The 19,876-nt window shown below is 55.1% G+C and overlaps 1 protein-coding gene across 2 annotated transcripts in view; it reads right to left on the bottom strand.

Moving 5' to 3' along the window:
• The window catches only part of SLC38A10 (solute carrier family 38 member 10), a 30,076-nt gene extending 11,097 nt beyond the window's left edge, over positions 1-18,979 (bottom strand). Inside the window, exons 1-11 of one of the 2 annotated variants that reach the window (XM_017812153.1) lie at positions 18,715-18,979; positions 17,589-17,706; positions 14,520-14,565; positions 13,330-13,423; positions 12,085-12,228; positions 10,711-10,835; positions 8,198-8,300; positions 7,322-7,504; positions 5,369-5,477; positions 5,084-5,190; positions 108-261 (exon numbers count right to left, since the gene is read on the bottom strand). In XM_017812153.1, the coding sequence (XP_017667642.1) occupies positions 108-261; positions 5,084-5,190; positions 5,369-5,477; positions 7,322-7,504; positions 8,198-8,300; positions 10,711-10,835; positions 12,085-12,228; positions 13,330-13,423; positions 14,520-14,565; positions 17,589-17,706; positions 18,715-18,819 (1,288 nt within the window). In that variant the 5' untranslated portion in view covers positions 18,820-18,979. Of the gene's footprint in view, positions 1-107; positions 262-5,083; positions 5,191-5,368; positions 5,481-7,321; positions 7,505-8,197; positions 8,301-10,710; positions 10,836-12,084; positions 12,229-13,329; positions 13,424-14,519; positions 14,566-17,588; positions 17,707-18,714 lie in introns of both variants that reach the window. The other variant, XM_017812152.1, reaches the window with a different exon arrangement.
• Between the last annotated feature and the right edge of the window lie 897 nt (positions 18,980-19,876).

Here is a 19,876-nt window from a genome sequence, read left to right on the forward strand (position 1 = left end):
GGAAATGACCCTGCTTCTGCCACACTTAAAAAGACAACTATTTTCCCTCTTTTTAAGAAGTGGAGCTGGGAGCAGGTCTGGGAAACCCAACTCCAGAAGACACATACCTGGGATTTTGACCGAATCCTGGTCGATTCTGCTCTCCTCTCTGTCCAGGTGCTCCAAGCCCACTGCTTCTGTCCTCATAGGGGTGTCCTCGGTGGCAGACAGGGTGGTGTATGTGCTGATCACCAGCATTCCCAGCCCAATCCACAGGATGATCTGCACAAAGTGCCAGAGGGACAGTTAGCACAGTAAAACCACCAAACAATTCCCAGCTCAGTGCAATGACATGTGTCAGTAAGAGGGAGAGGAGAGAAATTTAGGAGGAAAACAGGGAAACCAGTAGCTTTTGTCTGAGGTTTGTATTTGGGTGCAGAGCCATGGGAATGGGAATTTGGGATGCTGGAAGCTGTTGGAAAGGCAACTCCTGCATTGGAAGGGCTCAAAAGCGAGCGGAGAGGATGTAGGGAGAGGAAAATGCATGTGGCAGACATGAGTCCAGCTGCAAAGGCTCATTCCCTGGTATTTCCAGTATGAGAACTCCATGAAATCAGGTCTGGCTGAGCAGAGAGGTGCCCAGCCTGGTTATGGACTCCAAATGTTCCACGGAGCTGCTCAGAAATCCTTGGTTTGGAAAGGCAGAGTAAAATGTCCACACACGAGTGCTGGTGGCCAGAGCTCAAGAAGCTGCTGAGAAGTGACTCCCTCATTTCCAGAAAGCTGGGATCAAGCAGGATAAAAATAGAAGGATGGAATCTGGATCCTGTGGAGAGAAGGGCTCTAGGAATTTCTCTACCTCAAAAAGGAGAAAGTGATGGGCAGCAAAAGGAATTTCTACAGCTTGTTATCTGATGACAAATTGATCTACAAGGATCTAATTCCACATGACTCCTAAGAAGTGTAGGATGGGGCTCAGAGCAACCTGCTCTAGTGGAAGGTGTCCCTGCCCATGGAAGGGATGGAACTGGATGAGCTTTAAAGTCCCTCCAGCCCAAACCATTCCACGATTCCATGACTCATCCTCTTCCCCCCAAATCCTTGCCCTGCAGCATCTACATCCCAACTCACAAAAAGCACAACAAAAAGATGCTTCTCAGCGTGAGGAAAACCAGGAACAGCCACAGGGAGCCTTTCTAGCACTGGAAGCTGCCAGAAAACTGAAAATCAAGGGGAGAGGTGAAATTGGAAGGAGAAATTAAAACACTGGCACTTCCAGAGGGGGAGGAGAGGCTGATGCTTTCCTCACCCGCCTCGTGTTGAGGGAGGTCGCCCAGAAACATGGGTCAGCGTGGTCAGAGTCGGGCCCAGGAGACCCCAGAGAGCCCGTTCCCAGCACACCCCGCAGACAGACGGACGCCTTCGGAAGGAAAAGGCTGGCGGGATGTGGAGCAGCTCTGGATCAGGGGCAGCGTGGCCAGGGAGCAGAGGCCAGACCTTCGAGCCACTGCAGAGGAAACAGGAGCAGAATGTGCTGCCTGCCTTGCCCGGGGGTGCACAAAGAGCAGAAATCCTGCCATCCACCCCTCGGGCCAAACGCCGAGTCAGCAGGTCCTGCTCTGCTGCCCTGGGCTGGAGCTGCTCCACTTCCTCCCCTCACACAATCCACAGCCCCGGCACAAATGCATTTTGTGCCTGGGAGGCTGTTCTGGCACCTTCCAGAAACAACAGCAGAGAGGAAGAGCGTTTCCACAAAGAGGATCTATTCTGGTGCCACAGGAACCAGGAGCAACGTGGGAGAGAAGGGAACTGTAGGAAACGGCTGAAAACATTAAATGCTTTAAAAGGATTTTTGTTGTTTCTTATCTTAGTGGGGAACCAGGGCCTCGAATGCCTCGGATTGAAGCCCCTTTGATTGTTCCACATTTGGAGTTCAGCTGTGAGCTCCCGGAGCAGCGGGTACGGGCACACGTGGCAGTCAGAGACAGGCTGGGCTGTCCCTGAGCCATCCCAGCTCCCCCCAGCAGCCCCCTCCTCCTCCTCACCTACCCCCTCTCCAACTGAAGACCAGAATAAAGAGGTCCATGATTTGGCTTAATTCCATGGAGATGCTTATGACATGGAAAAGCAGGCGGTTTGTGCTCAGGAGACCACCAAGGCAATGGAAGGAACGGGAGTGAGGGCTGCAAGGACTCGGGGCTCAAGGAATCATGGACCCCCACTTATCCAGAGATCCTGGAGCAAGGGGAAGGACAGCACTGCAGAGCAGTTTTGATCTAGTGTCCATGGGAAGGATGTCCCCCAGACCCAGAGATCCCACCAAGAGCAGAGACCCTCCTCCAGAAGCCCCTGTCAGCATGGACACAGGAGGCAGTGGCTGCCCCTGGGGCTGCAGCCTGTTCCACCAGGCAGGTCAGCAGGGCCAGGGCCTGTCTCCCGGGAGCCTCGGATGGGAATTCAGGAGAGGAAGTTTACGCGGCCGTTTCCTCGGCCGGTCGCGCTCCCCCCGCCGTCCTTCCTCCCAGAAGATAACTCCAGCTCTGCACAGCAGAGCCATTAGCTCAGCCCTTGTCCTCCAGCAAACACTGCATTTGTGTGGTGTGACACCATCCATGGACATGGAGCGTTCCGAGGGATGGAGTCATGGTGAAGGAATGCAGAGCCCCGGTCACGGCCGGGTCCCTCCACAGCCACGCTGTGTTTGGGGGGCTGGACCCCTCAGTGTGTTGGTGGGGAAGGAGTGCTGGCCCCTGCACTGCCAGGGGAGGGCACAGGGAATCTCTTTTCCACCCACTCAGGAGCAAGCCTGAGGAGTCACTTCCTGACCTCTGGCAGCTCCTCTTCCCCAACTGGGACAACTCTGGCCTCCCTAGGAGGGGCCTCTCAGACACGCTTGTGTCAACACTGAGAAGGCAACACCTTCCTGTTGGCAGTTCCACACTCTGTTCACAGACCCCCACGCGCCCTTCAGCAGCCTCAGCCAAACCCAGGGCCCCCGGGGGGCAGCGGGACCGGACCTTTACAGGAACAGATGCTTAACCACAAGAAAGGGAACACTCTCCCTGCTTCACTCACAGGCTTTTTAACTGCTCTGGGACCTGCCTTTCCGACCCAACCCTTCCAACCAGGACACTTCCAGCCCAACCCAGCCAGGCAGCAGCTCTGATAATTCACAGTTCCCTGGCAGAAGCTCTTTGCTGGCCAGCAAACATCTGGGACTGCCCATATCCCTCCTCCCGGAATCCTCTTCTCTACTTTTAGTACAACATCCCCATTTCGTAGCCTCAGTTTGCACCATCTCCTGAAAAAACCTGCCCTCCCATGTCACCACCCTGTAGCCTCCTGACACCAGGCTGGATGCCAAAGGTGGCTCGATAAAAGCAGCCGGTTCTCAGCACCACAAGAGCCAAGATAACCCAGACAAGTGTAAAAGCTGGCGTTGAGAAGGTCTGCTGCTCTGAAGGGAGCTAAAGACGGTGGAGGGAAGGAGGGAAAACATTGTTTGGAGAGGGAGGGACAGCTGTGCCCAGGGCTGGCTCCTCTCCCCCCCCAACAGCCACCTTCCTCAGGAGCAGACTTTGATGGAGTGGAGCACCTGATCAAAGAAAAGCAGGAATGAAGGAGGAGACCAAAGACAGAGCTCCAGGGAAAGAATAAATGAGCCTTTGCAAAGACCTGGAGGAAGGAGGAGAGGGTAGGCTCCAAATTGGGCTGTGGAGGTGGGGAGGTGCTGAGCAGGTGTGTCCTTGCTCAGAGCAGGAATGCAAACCTGACAGGCAATGGATCACTCAGGGAAGGTTGGACAGCCCCTCGAGAGGTAACCCGGGGCCTGATGCTTTAGATAAGCCCTTCCTTTGTGAGGATTTTTGCAGGACAAACATCTCCCTCAGCCTCGTGACCAGCATTTGGGGTCAGGCTTTGTGAGGGCCCCAGTGTCCCACCCCAGGGCTGAGAGCTCAGCCTGTCCTGAGTGCAGCCTCGAGGCACTGCAGAGAAACACTCTGGCTCAGCCGGAATAGAAAGCAATTCTTGAAAGTGCTCTTTGTTTCCCTGAAAAACCCAGGCTGGCATTCAGACTCCTGCTCGGGGTTTCACTCAAAGAACTTCGGAGCTAAGTGTCAGAATTCAGAGTGAAAGCTGGAAAGTTGGACTATTTCCTTGTGTCAGGGAAAGCACGGGGAAGAAAAAAAAAACACACCCTGCTTAAAAACTTCACGTAGGTTTGCAAAGCCACAAGTCATTAAGCACAGAACAAGCCACCAGTTCTGTGGGCCCCACAAAAACGTGCTGCTCTCCCTTGCTGACTCCGCACTTTGCCCAAAACCTTGGGCAGCCCAGCACTGTCCTCTCTGGGAACGCTGGGACAGAGGCCTGCAAAAAGCGAGTGGATTAAATTATTGTTAGGGAAAAAAAAACCCAAAATCTGTTAATTTCAGCCCACAGTATTTGCAGGAGCAGAGAGATCAAGCCCAGCAAAAAGCCACTTTGTTTTGGTCCCCGAGGAGGCCAATTCAAACCGGAGCAAAAGGAAAAGTTAAACTTCTAACAGCCTCTGAACAACCCCAGTCCCTCAGAAAATCAATTCCTGAAGCAACACCTCTATGTGTGTGTTCCTTTTTATTATTACTTTGGTTGAAAGCAGAAGGCTGAGGGTCGGCAGCGGGAACCGCATCGCAGAGAAGTCCTGTTTGTTTTACCCAGCCCGGGCAGGTCGGCATGTGAGGCTTTAAGGTTTTACAGCCTGCCTGGATTTCCTGTTCTGAGGATCCAGAACCTGAATCTCACCAGAAGGAGGACTAGAAGCAGCATTTTATGCACCAAATCAATGTTTCACTTGCTGCTGGAGGAAGAAAAAGAGCTGGTGTTCCAAGCCATGCACTGGGCCACCACCTCTGTCCAAGCCATGCACTGGGCCACCACCTCTGCCGCTGTCCGTGCTCCCTAAGTGACAGACACCCGACCAGAACAGCTCCCACCTGTACTGGGCAGACTGGAGGGGGAGGCTGCAGGAGGTGTTGAGCAGTTTCCCTGCTGCAGCCAAAAGAACCATGTTCCCAGGCTCTGCAGAGGGCTTAGGGGGATGTCAAGCAGCATCAGCACTGACCTGTGAACAAAGCGCATTCTTGTGGATCTTCTTGTAAATAAGAGCCGGGCAGATGAAACAAATGAGGCTTCCCATGGTCGCACCTGTCAGGCCCAGGACTGTCTCCACTGGGAAAGAAGAGGAGAAGTCAGCAGAGGTCTCTTCCAGAAGTGCCAGAGCAGCAGGACGGGGTGGCTGTCGGAGCCCTGGGGCAGGACGGGCTGTGAGCCCGGTCACCCCAGCCAGGAAAGCAAATAAGAGGGAGCAAAGAAAACAGCCAGCCCTGGTCCCCAGCTGCTCACTCACCATTTGGGATCATGATGCCTCCAACCATGGTTCCAAACACTACAGCCAGCGTCAGGGCTTTGAACCGGAGCGGGGGCATGTAACCCCCAGCAGCAAAGGTGCCATCCTTCTGCTGGGAGAGAAGGGTGGGAGGCAGTTAGGGAAGGGGGGAGTTCAGCTCCTGCATCACAGCCCCCAGCAATTCCCCAGCTCCTGAGCAATTCCCCCACTTCCTCAGCAATCCCTCAGCAGACTCCAGAGCTCCATCACCCCCACACTCCGCCCTCCACAGAGGTGAATGCTGGAGGCAGTCAGACACGGCTGAGCAGTTCTGAGGTGCATTTGAACCTCTAAACCAGGGCAGGGGACATGGGGCCACAGCTGCCATTTCCAGCACACCCCAAATGTGACCCCACACAGCTGTGCCCCAGTCCCTGTGCAGGGACTCGGAGAGCAGCCAAGGCCAAGAGCAGAAGGAGGGAGCACAGGGAGCAGCAAGAGGGAGAACAGTCACAGGGGGAAGAGCTCTGGCTTTGCTAGGGAGAGGTGTCTCCCAACACCTGGGGGAGCAGGGCCATTCCCAACAGGAACAGCCCCTCAACTGGGAGGAGGACACCCCAGGGAGACAGCAGGAAAGGATGAGTGCTGCTGGAGGGCTTCCAGATGCCCTCTGCTTCCCACCCCATCCCATCCCCACACTCCAAGTGGGAGGTGTGGAAGGCAGAGGCCCCAGCGTGCCCTGCAGACCCAGTCGGTCCCAGCTCTGCTGCTGCACAGATGGAGAGGAAGGCAAAGTGACACCTTCAAGCCTAAAGAGCCACGAGCTGAGCCCAGGCGAGATCCAAAGTGTTCCCAAGTGTTTCCAGCGCTTCCTCCCCTGCACCCGCTGGCTCTCACCAACTGTCTGCCCCCATCCTCGGGCCCTCCCGACGTGAGAAAAGAGCTGGGGGCTTCTCACAGGCAGAAGTGGCAGGATTTAGAGCTATAAATTGCTCAAGTTTTATTTCCTGCCCTAAGAGGTTTCTATTTATGCGGATACACAAAGGCCTCAGAACATTCCCACAATCTCTTACTGTATTTGCTGAATCCCATCGGCGCGTTCCGCGCCGCACAATGCACAGAGGAGAACACGCCACCGCCACAAGGGACTCACAGTCTCCAGCAGACAGACCAGCTACAGTCACAAAGGCTGGCTGAGGAGCTGGCCCTGGGAAAGGTGGAATGTGTGGGAGAGGGCTGTATCCCATATCCCACTGCCCGCCTCCGCACTGGGCCGGCACCGCAGCCCAGGAGGCGCTGGAGGAAGGGAACATCCGAACCCGGAGGGGACAGGGCTGCTGACAAAGGTGCTGGGTGAGAATAATGGAGCAGGAATGAGCAGGCACACATGGAAGCAACAAGAAATGGGGCTGGGCTGGGCTCTGAGGCCGGGAACAGGAGCTGGAGCTCAATGCAAAGTGAGTTGGCCAGCAAAAGGACGGCAGCTGGAGCAGCAGGAAATGAGGAGGCTCCACTGCTTCCAAAAGCACATTTCTCCCTCTTTCTGAGGGGGGGAACCACTTTGGCTCTGAGCTGTGTAACACGTCTGTGCCAGAGCTGGAATCCCCAGCAGAGCAGGGAGCAGCAGCCATGGGATGTGGACTTCAGCCTGGGAACTCCAGCCCTTCTGCCCATGGAATTCCTCTGAGGAGAGGACATGAACCTCTAAGTCCCAGGGATTAACCATTCTGCAGAGCAGGATTTAGAGATGGCCACAGGCCCCTGCTGCACTGTCACCACACGCAGGGCACTGAGGATTTCATGGGAGCTGGGGGTTTGTCCCATTGGATAGCAAGTGCCTGCCCCACGCCACTGTCACCAGAGTCTCACAGAACCAAGAGAGGTTTGGGACCCACTCAGAGCACAAGGGTCACAAAGAACCTTTCAAAAAGCAAGTTTCACATTGAGGCAGCCCTGGCCATGCAGGGATCTTACCTGCTGCTCAAAGAGCAGGGTGTTCAGTGCCTGTCTGCAGGGCAGGATCATCATCGGGAACCCCACCGCCACCGACATCATGAATCCCACTCGGATCATTTCCGTCACCAGGTTGGAAGGGAAATTCATGAGGACATTCCCAGCAATGGCTTCGGTGTAACTCACATAGCCAAAGAAGCCCACCTGGGGAGGGGAGAGGGTGGGCTGGACTCCACAGCACTTCACACGTGCTCCTTATGGAAGTGGGGAGGACGGTGACCTCCCATTGGAGCAGCCAGGTGGGAGCACGGAGTCTCCTCCATAGGAAACCTGCCAGCAGCCCCAGCACCCCCAAAAGCTGGGACAGGTAGTTAATGAACAGTGGCACCTGCCTAAAAGCAAGTTTCTCACCAAACACAGGGGGTTTCCTGGAGGACACACTCTCCTTGCTGCCAGGCCCATGGATTGTCCCTCTCCAATGGAGGGGCTGTCATGATTCCCTGCAGCAGCCTGGCTCATGGGCCAGAGCTCTCCTCAAGAATAATTAACCCACTTTTATTAATTGCTGCCTTATGAGGCATAACTTCCTTCACAACAGGCTGAAAAAAGCTCTCCCAAACTCTGGGAAGCATCCCCAGCTCCAGGCTGGGCCTGGCAAGAGCTGGGCCTCCACTCTGCCTCCACCCAAGGAAAATGTGCCATGCTGAAAATCTGGACCCTCCCAAAGGCCCCTGTGCTGTTGGGTTCATCACCTCCCAGATAACTCTGCTTTCAGCACGACGACTTATCTGTCAGAATAAATACAGATAAGCAGAAACCAGCCCTGGCTGTAGATAAATCCTCGTCCCTCTGGCCCCTCCAGATTTCTGGCAAGGGAAGAGAAGGGGAAGTTCCTACCGTGATGTAAAAGGTGGTGACCACGTTTAGGGAAGAAGCAAATATGGAGCTCATGATTTTGACAGACGGTTCATCCAAACTGTCATAGGTAGGCAAGACCTGACTGTAGAAAAGGGTAAATTATTTAAGGAAACCTGCAGAAAAAGAGAGAAAACCCTCATTTCCAGCCTGTTCCCTGCCTCAGCCCAGCAGCAACGAATCCCTGACACCTTCCCGCTCTGGAGCATAAACACCCACTGCTATTCCACAATTTATACTGCTAATGCCAAGAGATTTCAGAACACTCATAACTTTTAAGTGTTGCAAAAATATTCCTGCTCTCCCCACCCCACCACGTGGAGCGAAACGTGTGATGTAAACATTGGGGTTCGGAGAGGGCTGCAAAATGAATGACCGTTTGTTCCCGGGAACGCGGGTGGCTCCGGGCCAGCCCCAGCGCCGGAGATTATTGTTCTTGGAGCTCTCCGTGCTGATAATTAAAGCAACACAGTGTTTACAGAGGAAAAGCGGGAAGAAGGTTGGAGCATCCCCCTGTCTAAAGGCAAAGTTAAACAAACAGAACGGAACGCAGCGCCTGTCCTACTTCAGCTCCGTTCACAGAGAGCCAGGAGCGCTGATTCCCCGGGATTTGGGGTATTTACAGCCTTGGAAAGCCTGAGGAATGTCCTTTTCTGACATCAGGTGCATATTTTAGCAACTCATTAACCTCTTGTTACTTTAATTCAAGTGGCTACATCCTGGCTTCGTGTTACTGAAGGAACTCTAGGGAGAAGCGAGGGGAGCCTACTGGGAGATGGGAAGGGGTATCCCCGGCTCCAGTGGGCAGGAAGCCATTCCCAGAGAAGTGTGTCAGGGTGAGGACAAGCAGAAGGATCCTTAACCCTTAATCCCTGAACATCAAATGGGTCTGCACAAAGGAGGCCGAGCATGTCAGCTCCAGGACCCACAGGGGCTGCAGTTACCGGCTGGGATCAAGGATGGCTTTCCCGGGAGTCTCTCCATTTGGGATTCCTCCCTGCCCTCACCACAGCCATTACATTAACTGACTACATCCCAAACTTCTGCCCCCCCGAGGGGAAGGGTCCAGCCAAACATCCAGGCTGGAAGCATGGAGGCTCTGCAGCGGGTGGGATGGTTAAAAAGATGATTCAGATGTTAGCCAAATTAAATCTACATAGCTGAGAATACACAGACAGATAAAATATATATAAAGACAGAAATAAAATATATATATGTGGATAGAATATATAAAGAAATAAAACATATATGTATATATACATACATATATGAAATATTGCCTGGGCTGGGGACAGTGTATTTTCCTGATGCTTGCTAAAAACCACCCAGCTTTAGGTTGGGTTTGCCACATAAGTGCTGCCACGGAGCCTTTATTTAGGTCCACACACACTGGTCCAGACCAAACCATTTCCCTGCATTTCCAGCTCCCAGGAAAATTCTGCTGGGTACTACTGCGTGGATACCATAAGGGAAAAAAAAAAAAAAAGAGATTTGTTAACAAGGTAGAGCTGCAGGAGAACACAATTCTCTTTGCCAGTTGTGATGGAGACATTAAACAGCAAGCCTGGAGCCGGGGTAGAATCCGAGCTGCCAAGAGAGCCAGTAAGTGGAAAATGATGATTTGGATCTTGCAGTGGGTGTAAACACAGCAGCCTGAGCAAATTTTATCTGTCACATTCATTTACTGTTGGCATGAGACTCGTTTGCTGGAACTACAGGGGGGAAGCCCAGTTCTGCCAGGCTTCCAAAGGAGGATGGTCCTCCCAAAGGAGGCCAATCCTTCCTGTGTCCAGGGCTGGATTTACACCGTTTGGAGCTGTCACAATTCTGGCCAGGCATGTAGTGCTCACATGCCATTTCGGTGCAGGAGGGAATGCTGCTGGAAACATGGAATAGCCTGGTCTGTCCCCACCTTCTTCCACTTGTCAGCACAAACCCTGCTAAAAACAGGGAACTGGAAATAGCCTGGTCTGCTCTCACCTCCTTCCACGTGCCACTAAAAACAGGGAACTGGAAATGCAGGAACAACCCTCCAAAGCCAACAACTGTGCCATCTTCTGAGTGTTCTCCAAGGAATTTGAGGCAGCAGAGAAGCCCCCAGTGTTCACTGCCCTGGGGGGGACCCTGCAGCCATGGGGTGACACTGCTGCCTTTCCTGGTGCTACATTGCTCCCTTCAAGAACCGGGGGAATTTCATCCCTCGTGCAGCTGCACCAGAAGCCCCGTGTGTCACACTGAGGAGCTGTTTGTCCCAAGCAGTCTCCTGTTGCTCAGCTACAATAACTCCCAGGTGAAATGTAACTCCCTCCCCATCTCGGTAACAAAAGGGTCACGACTGAATGAGAGCCTGAACTTCAGTGGGCTGTAAAATACTCTGATGAAAATAAAACACCAAACCAGATGGTATCTATCCCTTGCAGATCCTCCTGACCCTCTGCCCTCACAGAAACTCACTGCAGGAACAACTGCCAGGGGTGGGAATGGCAGGTACTTACGACTGACAGGCAAAAGACATTCCAAAGATGGGGATGCAGCGGAAAATGCCCTCCCAGCGCGTGTAACTCACTCGCTGCAGCCACTGCCCGCTGAAGAGCCCGTGCTTGAAGGACGACAGCACAATCTGCAGCCAAGGGAGAGAGCAGGGGTGAGGGTCCAGCCCCAAACAGCTCCATGGCAGCAGGAATGCTGGGGCTGGGATAAGAGGCAGCGTGTGGCAGCTCTGCCAGGAGCAGCCCCACAGCCCCAGCTCCCATCCCACCTACTGAGCTCCAAGGGCCACCAAGGATCCCAGGGAGGATTTTAAAGGATCTGTGACATTCCCCCTTCTTTGACGCCATCAGACATCACAGCACACATCAGAGTGGGACAATTTCCACTGACACATTTAACTGTGAGAATTATTGTTCAAAGTAGCCTCTTCTGCACGTTTTCTAATGTGTTTTTAAATCCAAACGGGAAGCGACAGTGGCCTTGGAGGATCCTGCTCAGCAGAGACAAAGGATCCCAAAACAGGATCCCACTTGCTTCTCCAGAGGCATTTAACAACACCAGCTCACCAAAGAGAAGGATAAACTTCATGGAAAAGGGGAGAGCTGAGGCCAGGGAGCTCCTTTGTCACAGACACAGGAATTGGCAGGGGTTGGGTTGCACAGGAAGCAGAAGGTAAATATGTCTGAATGCCTGTTTATAATATCCCTTGATGGGGGTTCTAATCCCCAGAGATGATGTTTTGGTGCAGCCAACTCTCATGAATGTTGTGGCTTTCTTAAAGGCACAGCTCCTGGAATGTTCCACACCTCCCTGTGGAAGCAGGCTCCGAGGTGTGACCCTGCACAACATACTAGAAAAGCTGCATGGAAAGAATTTCTACACCTCCCTTTCCTTCCAGCTCTTCCAGTCCTGAAATTTGGGTGAGACAGGGCTGGGGCTCCACGAGCAAATCACAGGAGCATCCAGGAGGTGAAACTGGTCACAAAAAAGCACAATTCAGTTTTCACCTCTGAGGAAACGGGGCTTGGCAGAGCCAAACGGGCCAGTTTGGGCATCATTCCACTCCCCCTATGGCATCAAAATGGTCAAGAGTCTGTCCAGCTCAGGGAAGAAATAAAAATACATATTTTCTAGAAACCTCTAAGAACAAGTTCACACCAAGTGCCAAAACAGAGTTTATGGAGCTGAAGAAACAGAACTGCTGGTGTCCAACAAGCAAACCTCTCCAATTCCACCAGTTCAGGAGCACAGGCACCCAGATGCCCAGTTATTCCCAGCACTAATTATCAGGAAGGACATTCTAAACTCAAGGCTTGCCCCTGCAGGGAACACCTGAGTTAAAACTGTAGGAAAACAGGATCCTCAGTGTCCATACCCACCACAAACATGAACACAGTGTAGAAGATGAGAGCCATGGCACTGAAGGACTGGATGGAGGCCATCATGTTCCTCTGGAGGCTCAGGGGGAGGACGATGCACAGGGAGACAGCGAAGAGCAGGACTATCCGGAAACTGCCCGACACCTGGAAAAGGGACCTGCATAAAGACCTGGAGCAGGGAAGACACCCAAAACATCCACCAAACGAGCAAACCCTGACGTGGTTCATTTTCCCAGAGTGAGAAACAGCTATAAAGTGTGAAATTCTGTGACTGCAGGTGTTTAAAGATCCGATGCTGCAAAGTCAACGTTCCTTGGGCTCCGTCTGTGATGAGCTGAGACAGTCACTGGGTGCCACTGTTGCTCTGCAGTGTGTGACAGGTCCGAGGCAGAAGAATTTGGGGGGTGGGAGGGGGGTTAAATGCTAATCCAGCACAAGCTATTTAGGTATTTTCATGCAATTAAATAAAAACTAAACTTACTCGGGGAAACGAGAGATTGAAGTCTTGGAAACTCTGATCCAGAAAATTAATCAAAGCCTCACACTGGTATTTATTAAAGCAGAACACTTGGAAATATTTAATACCTAATTTGGCTGTGGCCTCAACACATCTTTTCTAACTTCACAGCCCCTTAATCTGAGCTTAGGAGCATCAGGCAGCGCAGATAACAGCTCCACCAAAAACCCTTTTGCTTCCCAAATGTCCTTTTGCTTCCCTGCACGGCTCTTGTACCAGCTTCCAGCCATGCCCACGAGGAGCACCTCTTGCCTCTGAGCATCCTGAGCCAGCACCAGGCTCATCACACGGCTGAGGAGGCAGGAACACAATGACTTTGGCCACCAAAACAGCCAGGGACAGGACAAAAACCCCTCCTGAACTGAGAGGGGAGAACTCAGGCAGAGGAATTGCCTGTCACTACCCACTGGGGCTGGAATTAAGGCAGGAAGCATCATCTCCCCAAGGAATCTGCTCCAGAATTAATAAGGGAACAAGTTAAAAAGAATTCCTTTGATGGAAATGCCTTACTGGAGTTTTACAGCTGATTGTTCACCATATGTCTGGGCTTCCAGGACTTCCCAGAGCCGAAGGCTCCGTGCTCCAGGCATCCCGCAAAGCTCTCCATGAGGGGACCCCAGTGGAGTGCTGAGCACACTCCAAGGCAGGAGCTGTGCTGTATCCAAGGAACACACAGCTCAGTGGAAGATCTGGGAGCACTGTGTGCATGGTAGGTGGGATTAATTCACCTGGAATCCGAGCAGCCGCGCAAAGAAGTTGGAGCCCAAGTCGCCGATGACGACGTAGAAAGCGATGCAGGTGCCCAACATCAGCCCAATCATGCTGCAAACAGAAACAGGGACAGGTTAGAAGGACCTTGTAAGAAGAACCCTTCTGCACTCAATCCCAGTAAAACAACCATCAGAGAACCCCCATCCACACTAATTGCCTTGGAGATGTAACTCTGCTAACGGACCATGCACTGGTTTAACTGCTGTTTGGAGCCATGGGTAAAAAAACCAAACTCCAAAAACCAATCTTGGAGATGGCAAGAACTCCTTCAGTTCCTGGAAAAACCTCTAAAATAATCAGCATAAGGCTCTTGGAGCCCACACCCCACAGCAGAGCCGTGCCATGAATCTCGATATCCAGTGGGCTCTCCAATGTCTCTCCACACAATGGACCAAACTTTAATGAAAAGATTGTCCATGAACTGCTTCTCCTCCCACTCTTGGACCACTTTCCTTCCCAGTTCCAATTATAGAACATCTCTGTGGCAATTACAGCCACTGCTTGCACGGACAAGTAACATCTGAGGAATATTCTGTGTATTTTTAGTGCTGTGCAGCAGTTTGCAGCTGGGGTGAGGGAAGGAGCCACCACCACTGCCTGGCCTGGGCTCAAGATGCCTGGAAAAGAATCCCTGCTGGAAAAAGCAGGGCTGTGAGGATGTCCCATCACCTGAGATCTGCAGGGAGCTTCTACTGCACTGGGGTCATGGGAGGAAGCAGAGTCCGTCCCAAAATGAAGACAGGATTCTCCCTCCCTCAAAGCATCTCACAGCAGGGATGAGCAGGACCAGAGCAGATCCATGGAACCAAACGCTCCCCCTCCCACTCATTCACAGCACTCTCAGCAGGGATGTCACCCCTGGAGAACAGCCACAAGTGACACGCCTGGGATTTCACAGCAGAGCAGGAGATGAGCTCTCTCCCACTTTCTGTGCTCCCACCGCCTGGGAACGGGCGGGATATGCTGGAGGTGACACCTGTGAGCTGGGCTTAGGGATCTCACTTAGGCTCCTGCTACATTCCAGGAGGCAGGAGGGCTGTGGGGACCAGGGGAGGCAGGAGGGGAAGGAAGGAGGACAAGGCTCAGAGCAGGAGTTTTCCCCAAACAAACCCAAACTGTTCACGCTTTGAACAAGCAGCAGATTTACCTTGTTTCCACCAACATTTTTCCTGCTTTTCCATAGGCATGAAATGCTGGCATAAAACGGAAAAAAAAAAGTGGAAGTTAGTCAAAGAAAGGCTCAGAATAGGGCAGAGGCCAGTTCAAAGTTGCACATTAACAGTGACACAGGGCAGTGCAGCAGGGCCCCACTGCTGGTGTTTGGGGGCTGTTTGCCTCACCCTCCCACTTTCTTTTTCAGCCATTCCCTCTGGGAACTGAAAACCACATAAGACAGGAACAAAGATGAGGAAAAGCCAGCGAGCAGGTTCTTTTTTTTCTACTTAAAACCAGAAGTGGTGTGAAGCAGCAGCCACACATGGCAGCCATTAAAGGCAATGGGAGAGAAAATATTCCTGTACAAGATTCTGTGTGGCAAAAGTTGAAGTGGTGCAGAATTCCAATCCAACTCCCCTCTTTATTTTTATCTTCCCCCTCGAACTGGGCCGCCTGACATGGCTGGCTGGGAGAGCTGAGCTGGTGCCCAGAACGTTCAATCCCATTCCCAGAATACCCAGTGCTCCCAACCCACACCAAAGGGCTGCTGCCAAGGCTTTGCTTTTCCCCCCCTCCCATCCTTGGGCTGGAGCAGAAAATGCTCAGTAGTCCTTAAATCATTGGGTTTTCTCTCAAAAAAAACAATGCCAAGAAAACTCCACTTCTATTTTTAGACCCTACTGGGCAGAATGGGAACGGAGAGCTCCAAACCCAGACCACAGTGCCCAAATCTGTCCAAAATGAACCCACCACCCCGGAGTCCCCTCTGCCTTCCCTCAAGGCACAGCCCAACATTCCTGGAACCCGCCAGCACACAAACTCGGATCCTTTCTGGAAGCTTCTTCTGCTATTTTAAATATTAACTTCAACTCTTGATTCCCTTGGACTCTGCTTTGAGCTAAAAATTCAGGAAACGAGATGTTCTCCCACAAAATGAGCAAAAGGCACGGCAGGGACCCACAGCCTGGAGCGGGGACGTGGGGGAGCACCCGAAATAGCTGCTGGCTCGGTGCCAGGGCGGTGGGACAGCCGCCACCAGGCACAGCGCCCGGGCACCGGGAACGGCCGCCCCGGCCTCCTCTGGGAATCCACAGCCATGGGGGAAAAGGCAACAGCCCTGGGGGGGCCAGTCCCACACAAAGAGGGCCTGGGAGGAGGGAGAGGAGTGAGTAAGAGGAAAATATCCCTCCTGGAGATGGGTATTAACAGGCTGAGCTCCAGGAGGATCCAACGGCGCTCCATCCTTCCGGCACAGCCAGGTGCCCCTGGGCATGGACACAGCCACTGGTGGGGCTGGAACCAGCCCATGTCCTCCACTGTTTGGAATTGATGTTCAATGAGAACATGCCTCCTAACGCTACACCTGATGTCCCCACCTGGGGACACTGGAAAAATTGGATCCTTTATCTTCTCCAGGAGGTGAAGACTGTAAAAGAAATGGTACAGTGGAATCCTTGGAATGGGACCTCTGGATGCCCAGGCTGGGCAGAGCTGAGCCTGTTCAGGAATCAGAGAAGCCTTTTAAACCCAAGGTGGTTCCCCAGCCCCCCTGTGGGGCCGAGCTGCCCCAGGGCCAGCACAGCCCCTGCACAGCCAGAAGGGAGGGATTCACCCATCTCCTGGTTAAAATCCATCTGGGAACTCCATCTTGCTTCCCTCCTCGCCCACACACCTGCCCGAGGCCCTTCCCCTCCCTGCAGCATTGGTGGCCCACCCCCAGCCCCAGCCTGGGCCAGCCCCTCCTTTGTGCCGCCGTCCCTCCGGGAGGCAGCGCCTGCCCGAAGGGAATGTGCACAACTCTCCTCCCTGGCTCAGCGCTGCCAAATCCTCCCACGGCATCGGCCCCGGGGCTGCCAGGAGTGCCCGCAGATGTCCCCGAGCCCGGCCCACGGGGACAAAGGGGGTCTGTGTGGAGCTGCCCGATCCCGGAGCATTGGGATGCGGCGCGGGAGCGCTCCCGGGGCTGTCCCTGCCCGTGGCTCCTCTCCCAGGGCACAGGGAGCGGGCACAGCACGGCTGCCAGCCCCCTCGTGCCAGGAGGAAGCTGGGAAGCATTACTGGCCCTCTGTATATTCCAGCCCCTTGGCTTGGGAGCGTGCAGAGGATCCCTTTTCCCGGGACACGCTCCAAGGTGGAGGGGACTCTGTGTACTGCGGGAAGCAGCACACAAAGGCGTGTGGAGGGGGCCAGGGGGCGGCACTGGCAGCTGGAATGGGGGCTCCCCCTTCTCTCCGGCATCACAACAACCCCCAGACCACGGAGCTGCTCCAGCTTTCCCGTTCCTAGCAGCCAGAATGTACTTCCCGGGAGAAGCACCCCGGGCACCCGGAGGGAGGAGCAAACCCATCTGTCAGCGCCCTTGTACCAGGGCAGCGCCAGCCAGCGCCCTCCTCCCACGGGAAAATAACGGAAAACAAGGAAAAGGTGGCTTTTCCTGCTGTTTCACGTGCAATGGAGAGCACTGGAACCCCCCCACCTCCTCCTGCCCCCCAGGTCAGTCAGGATTCCAAGAGAGGCCACGGGCTCCTGGCACCAGCACCGTGCTCCGAGGGCGGCCAGGCCCTGCCAAAACCCACCCAGGGACCTTCCAGATGTTTCTGGTTTCTCAGGCCCTTGGAAGCTCGCGCTGTTTCCTCTCTGCTGAGCCATAAAGGAGCTCCCAGCTCGGCTCCAGGCAGCCCAGCTCCATGCCAGGCTGGCAGCACCCGCTGTCCCGGCAGCACCAGGCGGGGAACTCGTGCCCAGATCCACAATTAATTCATCCCAGACCCACAATTAATTCATCCCAGATGCCTCCGGGGAGCTGGGGTTTGGATCGGGCAGTGCTGCATCTCCTCCCCTGCCCTGGGGAGCCAAAACAACTCAGCACCATTAGCTGGGCTGTCGGGGGCAGGATCAGACCCCGGCACTGCCCCCGGGGGAGAACGGGAACTGCAGCAGGAAAACATCGGCTGTTCCAGCAGCACCAGTGGGAAAATGGAAATCGGGAGGCCCAGGTCACGCTGCAGGTGTAAGAGCCAGCAGGGAGGGCTGGGGAGCAGCCCTGGGGCAGGGGTCTCACCCAGGCCGGGGTAGGTCCTGCGCTTGCTCAGGTTGGCCGACTTCACCAGGAACATGCAGGACTGGTGGGTCATCCACGAGCAGAAGATCAGCAGCACAGCCCCCAGGATGATCCCACACTGGAACAGAGCACAGGGGGAAGAAACCAGTGGGAGGTGAGGGGTCAGGCCCTCCCTCAGCACCCCCGGGTAATTCCAGCCACGCTTTTCCCTGTTTCACAAAATTCCCTCCCTTCCCCATCAGCTCCATATCACTCTCTCCACAGTCCAAGGCCACAGGGAACACACTCGTGTTTCCCACAGCCCTCAGCTGCACCAGTCAAAGTTCCCAGGAGTGAACTGGGAGTGAGTTGTGGAGCAGAACTTCCCCCCTGGCTCATCCCCCAGCAGGTCCAGGGAGCACAGACAGACCCCAAGGTTCCACCCCTGCTGTAGCTTGATAAATTAACCACTCCTTGGTATCCCAAACCCCTCACCCAGCTCCTCTCCTGCCTCCCTGTCTGCACAGGGTGGGAACCACAGGTCACTTTTCAAGCAGGTGACTTGGCACATGCCCAAATCCTGATCCCAGCTGCCCTTTTCCCACTGTTTTGAGGCAGGGGGGCCCTGGGGATGGGGCAGATCCTGGGGTTGAGGCTTGGGGGCACAGCAGGCATTTGCAAACGCCTCCAAATCGACTCGTGCTTGTCACATGGACAAATCCTTCGATTTAGTTTTTCCTGCTCCTCACAAGAAGGGCAGGAATGATCAGCTGGAGACCCCAGGGAAGGGGAAAATACAGAGTTTGGTTTAGAGATGACGAGCTGGAGACCCCACCACAAAGAAAAACGCATTGTTTGGTTCAAGGGAGGCCTGATCTGAGTCTTCAGCGTTTCCTTTGCTGACTTTCCTCTGCCGACCCCTGAACCACCCCCCAAATTCGGACCAGGGGGGCAAACGTGGCCTCTGCCTGCCCTCCTCCCGGGTACCCCGGAGTGGGGCAGCACCCGCACGGGGGCTTTTGGCTGACCAGGGCAGGCCCCGGCACAGCCGCCCCAGCCTGGGGGCCACCGGCGGGATCATCCTCCCCACCGGGCGGCCCCGGGGAGCCCCCCCAGCGCCGGGGGGGGGTGCGGAGCGGGTGCTTACCTGTCGGAAGCAGAAGGGCACGGTGAGCACGCTCACGCCCACGATGCTGTTCACCACGTTCATGATCAGACCCCAGTTGGATCCCGCCGCCACCGCCGCCGCCATGGCCCGCGGCGGGGGGTCCCCGCGGCGAGGGGAGAGGCCCGGTTTGTGGCCGCTCCCCGCGCCCCCCGGCCGGCTTGGAGCCCTTCGATCCTCCTGGAGCCCCCCGGTGCCCCCGGCCCCCTCAGCCGCCCGTGCCCGCCATGGCCCCGCCAGGCCCACCCCGACCCGGCACCGGCCACAGCGGCACTTCCGTCTTCCGCCGCCGCTCCCGGAAGTCACGTGGTTCGCGCCGCTGAGTGGGGACGCTCCTACCGCCTTGGAGGACCGTTCTCGCTGGTCCTGGGAGGCCAGGAGGGATAACGGGGGGTCCCCGCTGTTGGGGGCACCCTCGGGGAGCTCAGTGCGGCCAGGGGCGTGCGGGAGTGCACAAACACACACGCACATGCATGGAAAGCACATGGCTGTGCGCATGGCTTCACATTGCATGCATGTGCATGCATGCACATGACCACAGCACTGGCATCCGGGCAGGAGTCCCCGGGACGATGGGGGGATCCCGAACGGCCCCTCGAGGGCAGCACATCCCCCCGGGAACCCCCTCCTGGGTGCACATCTGGGCACGCATCCAGCTGTGCACAGACAACGCATCTGCTCCCCATCCCAACCGGAGCGATCCCAAAGCCCACCGTAGACGGACCCCCCAGGATCCTGCAGGACAAGGCAGAAAACCCAAGGAGAATAGCAGGAAAGCTGCGGGGGGCTGTGGCAGGGTCCCCCGAGGCCATGCACAGCAGCAGGTCAGCGCAGCACACGCGCTCCCGTCGGAGCAAAACACGCGGCGCTCGTATAATTTGCAGCAATTGCGACTGGAAACCGCAGGAATTCGCTCTACAAAAGGTTTGCAGGGAGGTGAACAGGCGGCCTAATTCCCTCCAGGTGTGGCGCGGGATCAGTAGCTCCGGCGGCGCTTTCCTGGCTCCTGTGCCAGAGCAGGGGCCGTGGCCGTGTGTGTCCTCGGGCTGGGCCGAGGGATCCCCTCGGGGTGTCACGGAGCAGCTTTGGGGGTGCCCCCAGCATGTTCTGCCTCAGCACTGCCAGGAAAAGAGCTCCAGTGGCT

Source organism: Lepidothrix coronata, unplaced genomic scaffold, assembly GCF_001604755.1.
Source record: "Lepidothrix coronata isolate B3197 unplaced genomic scaffold, Lepidothrix_coronata-1.0 Scaffold34, whole genome shotgun sequence".
In the NCBI taxonomy this organism is placed as follows: Eukaryota; Metazoa; Chordata; class Aves; order Passeriformes; family Pipridae; genus Lepidothrix; species Lepidothrix coronata.